The sequence below is a fragment of the Felis catus genome, chromosome A3 (genome assembly GCF_018350175.1).
Source record: "Felis catus isolate Fca126 chromosome A3, F.catus_Fca126_mat1.0, whole genome shotgun sequence".
NCBI classification, from domain to species: Eukaryota; Metazoa; Chordata; class Mammalia; order Carnivora; family Felidae; genus Felis; species Felis catus.
The window spans coordinates 25,324,780-25,330,789 of NC_058370.1; the positions used below are offsets into that span (position 1 = coordinate 25,324,780).

A 6,010-nucleotide genomic window follows, 5' to 3' on the forward strand; every position below is an offset into this window, starting at 1 on the left:
CGCCGGCCCGAGGCCCTCGCGGGTGGACGCTGTTCCTGTCCGAGGCCTCCCCCACGACCAAGGCCCCGGCCATGCCTCCCCGGCAGTTCTGCCCCGGTGCTCGCCCCCAGGGCGTTCCCTCCCCACTCTTCCTGTCCGGTTGTCCCCCCAGCGCCGAGCCTCGGCTCCCGCGGCTGTTCTGCTCCGATGCCCCCACCCCCCGCCACTGTGCCCTAGCTCTGCCGCTGTTCCGGTTCCATTGCCCACCCCCCCCCGCCGGGCCTCGGCTCCCGCGGCTGTTCCCGTCCGTGCCCCTCCCGCCCCGCGGCTGTTCCGGTCCCGGCGCCCTCCGCCCCGCGGCCGCCGCGCGCCCTGGGCCGGGCGCTGCGAGGACGCGGCGGGAGGGGGTGCAACGCGGAACAGCCGCCTCCCCCGGCTCCGCCGCTGCTCACCCTCCAGGGCCTCGAAAATCGTCTGCGCCATCTTGGAGCCGCCGCCGTCTCCGGAGTCGCTGCGGGGCTACGTGAGCATTGTGGGAGCCGCGGCGGAATCAGGGCCGCCAGGGGGCGCTCGGGAGTCGCCGCCGAGCCCCCCCGTCCTTGAAACTCAGCCATGGCCCCTTCCCCTGGAGCCGCCTGGGTAACCCAGTCACTGGGGCATGTGGCCCCCCATCCCTGTCTTACTTGAACCCGCAACTCTGCACACGGACCGCATCCCAGACGCACACAGGGGACCTCCCAGTTGAGTGTTAGATCCGTAATATTATCTGGACCTCCATCTCTGCCACAGTGGACTTGCCACCCCCACCCCTGCAAGTGAGACCCCCAATTTTGCAACATGGAACTTATATCCACCGCACAGAGTATCCCCCACCTAACCCGGACCATCCAGCTCTGTCACTAGGACCTCCACCTAACACAAGACCCCTGCCTCAGCTGTGCAACACTGATTCCCACACCTTCTCATTTGCCTCCAACCATAGTGAGCCCCATCTCTGCCTATTGGGAGCCACCTGTCTCATGAAGTGTCTCCCATCTCAGCTTGGTCTTCATCTCCCATCATCGCAGATATTCACCCATGACTGTTGCTTAAACCCCCATTTCCACCTTTTGGGAATGAGCAGACCTCCATCCTGCCTCCTAGAGATTCCATTCTGTCAGTAAACCCCCAATACCTACCTCAGGAATCTCCAGCCCAGCCTTATGGAAAGCCTATCCAGGTGTTCCAGCGATTCCCCCTCTCCCTCCCTCCCCCCATCTCACGCCCCTCTCTCTTCCTTGTTCATGCTCCATCAGCCACTGAGGGCTTACTGTGCACCTAGTCCTATAATACCTCCAGGATGCAGTGTTCCTTTCCCATGGAGTTAGGGATGGAGGGAGCAGACAAACATTAAATCTTAAAAATTACTTAATAACAAGGTGTGATAGTGTTTCCAAAGGAGTATACTTGGGTCACAAGGAAGAGTTGGGGAGTGTGTGGCGGGGAGAGGAAACCAGAGAGGTGCCATCAATCATTCTCTCTCCTATGAATGTAGCCAAATCCTCCCATTGGATTACCATGGATCTGACTCTAAATGTTCTCATTGTTTTTGTTTTTGTGTTTTGTTTTTTGGTGTTTTTTTTTTTTTTTTTTTTACCTATTTTAGACCCATCTGAAGCAATAACCGTAAAAATCACAACTTTCATTTTCTGATATTCACTAAATAAATATATTAACTCCTAAAAGTAAAAAAAAAATATTTGTTCAAGAGTACTTTGCCCTTGTGGAACATTACCAGCCACTGCTCCTGATAAGTTGCCTCACAGATCCTTTGTCTACACGCCCCCTCAAGGCTCATTTCTGCTGGTGAACTCCCCATCTTACCCAGAATACCACCTGTCTCCCCCAGCACTACACCCCTTCCCCTTCCTATTCTCCCCTGCACAGCAAGCCCTGAGCAAATGTCCACCACAGAGAACCTACCCTTTTCCCAGATCGTATGCCTCACCCTCTTTCCTGGGAACCTTGGAGACCTAGGGCCCTCCTCAAGCCCTAAACCCTCCTTCCATTGACTCTCTAGCAGGAGTGAGGCCAGGCTTCCTCCTCCATGTCTTTCCTTTAACATCACCATTGATCCAATGGCCTTAGAGTCTCATTATCTCTCCCCTTCAAGAGCTTCTCAACATAACTGTTCTTTTAAACAATTATTTAAGTAATATATTAATACATGCACATTCATTTAATTAGAATTGACCCTTGAACATCATGGGGGGGGGGGGCACCAACCCTGAACACAGTTGAAAATTCTGTGTATAACTTTTGACTCCCCCAAAATCTAACTACTAATAGCCTACTATTGACCAATAACATAAACTGTTGGTTAGCAAATATTCTGTATGTTATATGTATTATATACTGTACTCTTACAATAAAGTAAACTAGAAAAAAAGAAAATGTTATTAAGAAAATCTTAAGGAAGAGAGGCGCCTGGCTGGTCCAGTACATAGAACATGTGAGTTCTATGTACTTGATCTTGATCTTGATCAAGATCTTGATCTCGGGCTTGTGAGTTTGAGCCTCACGTCAGGTTTAGAGATTAGTTAAAAAATAAAACTAAGGGCTCCTGGGTGGCTCGGTCGGTTAAGTGTCTGACCCTCGATTTCAGTTCAGGTCATGATCTCATAGTTCATGAAATAAAGCCCCATGTTGGGCTCTGAGCTGACAGTGTGGAGCATGAGTGGGATTCTCCCTCCCTCTCTCTCTCTCTCACTCTCTTTCTCTGCCTCTCCCCTGCTCATTCTCTCTCTCAAAATAAATAAATAAAAACTTTAAAAAAGTAAATCTTTAAAGGGGTGCCTTAGTCAGTACAGCATGCGACTCTTGATCTTGGGGTTGAGTTCCAGCCCTGAGTTGGGTGTAGAGATTACTTTAAAAAATAAAATCTTAAAAAATAAAAAATAAAAAATAAAATCTTACAAAAAGAGAGAGAAAATCATAAATAAGAGAAAAAATATTTACAGCCCTGTACTGTGAAAAATCCACATAAAAGTGGACCTGCACAGTTCAAACCTGTGTTGTTCAAGGTTAACTATAACTTAAAATACTTACTATGTACGTGTTGTGTTAGACATTGTTCTAGATGCTGGGGACACAGCCATGAATAAAAAGACAAAAATCCTTGCTTTCGTGGAGTCATCGTCCAGCAGTCAAGATGGGCTGTAACAAGAAAAAAAAGAGAGAGAGAAATGTTCTGTGACTCTCTCTCTCTCTCTCTCTCTCTATATATATATATATATATATATATATATATTTTTTTTTTTTTTTTTTTTTCCTCGAGGAAAGGAAACTACTGTCTGGGTGGTCAGGGAGGGACTCTCTGAGGAGGTGGACTTGAGAAATGAGATGGAGTCATATGGAGAAAAGGAAACACGCAGAGCTTATCAGCTCAATCATCTTGGGCAAAGGCAGACTCTGAGGCCAAAATGAAAGGAGGCCAAGGACTGTAAAGGGGCAACTGAGGATAAGTGAGGTATGGATACAAGAACATGAAAATGGAGAGACAGACAAGGCCAGCGTGAGGGTTGGGGTTTAGTTCTGAGCATGGTGGGAGGCACTGGACAGTAAAAGATTCCACCAACACAAGTCTTGGCAACTTTCCATACATTTTCATATATCCGGGTGCATATGCATATCGTTGATTTTTAGCTGCTCTTCAGACCTTTGCAAATGCTGTTCTCTCTTACCAAAATGCTATTCTTCCACCCTCATTGGGACACCACAAGCTTGCCTTTGTGCCCCCTCTAAAAAGCTTTCTCTGATCTGCCTAGATGGGATCCATCCCTCCCTTGCTGTTCCAGTTTCTCACAGTACCTGGTACTACTGCTGTCATGTGATGCTTTTCTTGGAAACCCCCAGTTTCTCCACCCCATCAAAAGGAGCTCTCTGAGCTGGGGAGGCACTTGATCCATTCTGGTTGGTTGGAACTCAAAGCTTGATGCAGAGTAACCTGTGAAATGCTCCTTACTTGACTACCTGACTGATATAACACCTGAATGAGCTTTCAGGGATGTTGAACCCATCTCCAGCAGGCTCCCCATTCAGGCTGCCCCCTGCTCTGAACTTTCTGCTCCTCGCCTTCATCTCTTCCTCCACCCAAATCTACCAGTCCTAGGTCCCATTTCCCTGGGACCAGCTGGTTGGCACTGAACTGAATCAAATCACAGCTTAGAGAGTCCTGGTATAAGTAACATAGTAATTCTAGGTATGGAGCCAAGCAGGGAGGAGGGAAAGTTTGGGAAACTTCCAGTGTTGCTCTCCACAATGAGTGCTCCAACCATCCCAGAAAAGTAAACTTTCTCCGTGGGGAGGAGAGACATCATGAGCAGCTTAAACCAGATTCCTAGCTGCAAGGGAAAGGAAATTAGGACACACATAGCAGTACTGGGCCCTGACATCTTGTTCATTGTTATTGGTAGGAGATAGCAAGACATGGTAGTTGCTATGGGCTGAATTGGGTCTCCCAAGAATTCATATGCTGACATTCTAACCCCCTAGTACCTCAGAATGTGACTATATTTAGAGATAGGGCCCTTAAAGAAGTAACTAAGATTAAACGAGGTTATGTATCATATAGGTAGGTCCTAATCCAACATGTCCTTATAAAAAGAGGAAATTTGGACACAGGTACATACAGAGGGAAGACTATGTGAAGACACAACAAGACAGCCACCTATAAACGTTATCTAACATTGCCACTATTTTCAGAGGATTAACTGAATAAACCAGTCCACCATTACTGGAAAGAAAGAAAGAAAGAAAGAAAGAAAGAAAGAAAGAAAGAAAGAAAGAAAGAAAGAAAGAAAGAAAGAAAGAAAGAAAGAAAGAAAGAAAGAAAGAAAGAAAGAAAGAAAGAAAGAAAGAAAGAAGAAAGAAAGAGAGGGAGAAAGAAAGAAAGAAAGAAAGAAAGAAAGAAAGAAAGAAAGAAAGAAAGAAAAGGGGAGGAAGAAAGAAAGAGAGAAAAGAAACAAAATCCAGTTTCAGTGATAAAATAGGCCAAGTATAATCCCTCCTTTACTAACCTCTGACACCATTTTCTGACACTGACTCAGCCAATAATATCCCAGATAAATACCATGTGGCCCAAGTACCACATACGTCACCTTCACAAGCCATAGCCACCACTCAATGTGTAGCTGTTATCCAATGACAACTCCATATAGTAACATACATAAATTTTACCCACCAGTGCTCTGGGAGATGTCAACCCCTAACTGTATTGCTTCAACAAGCATATGTTGGACACCCACCATGTGCTAAGTGCTGGGGTTACAGCAGAAAACAAGACCGCCAAAGTTTCTGCTGTCATGGAATTTACAACCTGGTAGGGACAATGGACGATGGACTTGTAGCAAACAAATAATTTCAAAGAGTGAAGAGTTAATATGAAGAAAATAAAAGGGAGGGCAGTGCTACTTTTAGATGGGGCATCTAGGAAGCCCTCTCTGAAGAGGCGGCATTTGATCTGAAACCTGATGTTTGTGAAGGAGCCCGCCATGGGCAGAACTGGGGGTGATGCATACCAGTCAGGGAAATAGCAAGTTCAAAGGCGCTGAGACAGCAGCATTCTTGGCATGCTCAAGGAATGGCATCCTTACCAGTTTTGCTGGAGATGAGTGAGGGGGCAAGTGACAGGATATGAGGTTAGAGAAGGAAGCAGGGGCCAGATTATTCAGTCTTCTCCTGTGAGTTGTGGGAAGGAGTTTGGATTTGAAGAATAAACGGAAGCCTTTGAGATGCCATATGATTTATGCTCTGACAAGTTTGCTATGATCGCTGTTATCCAATCAGAACTGTCATGTGTAAAGGTGAGGTCTGGCTCCTCCCAGGGTCACTATCCCAATACTAGGGAGGGCAGCTCCTCTTTCAAGAAGCCTCCTTGAAAACTCACGGGTGACCTACCTACTTCCAACCACGGTCTACAGTCTATCTGGTGGGACAAATACGGGCTCAGGATTCTGGCTCCCTTAGGGCCGGTCGGGCGGAGCCCATTTGT

The 6,010-nt window shown here is 47.1% G+C and overlaps 1 protein-coding gene across 3 annotated transcripts in view; it reads right to left on the minus strand.

Moving 5' to 3' along the window:
- Positions 1-539, minus strand: part of ZNF341 (zinc finger protein 341) — a 46,837-nt gene extending 46,298 nt beyond the window's left edge. For 2 of the 3 annotated variants that reach the window (XM_045053726.1, XM_023251318.2), the window contains exon 1: positions 432-538. In XM_045053726.1, coding sequence (XP_044909661.1) covers positions 432-462 — 31 coding nt within the window. In that variant the 5' untranslated portion in view covers positions 463-538. Of the gene's footprint in view, positions 1-431 lie in introns of all 3 variants that reach the window. The other variant, XM_023251317.2, reaches the window with a different exon arrangement.
- Positions 540-6,010: the final 5,471 nt, after the last annotated feature.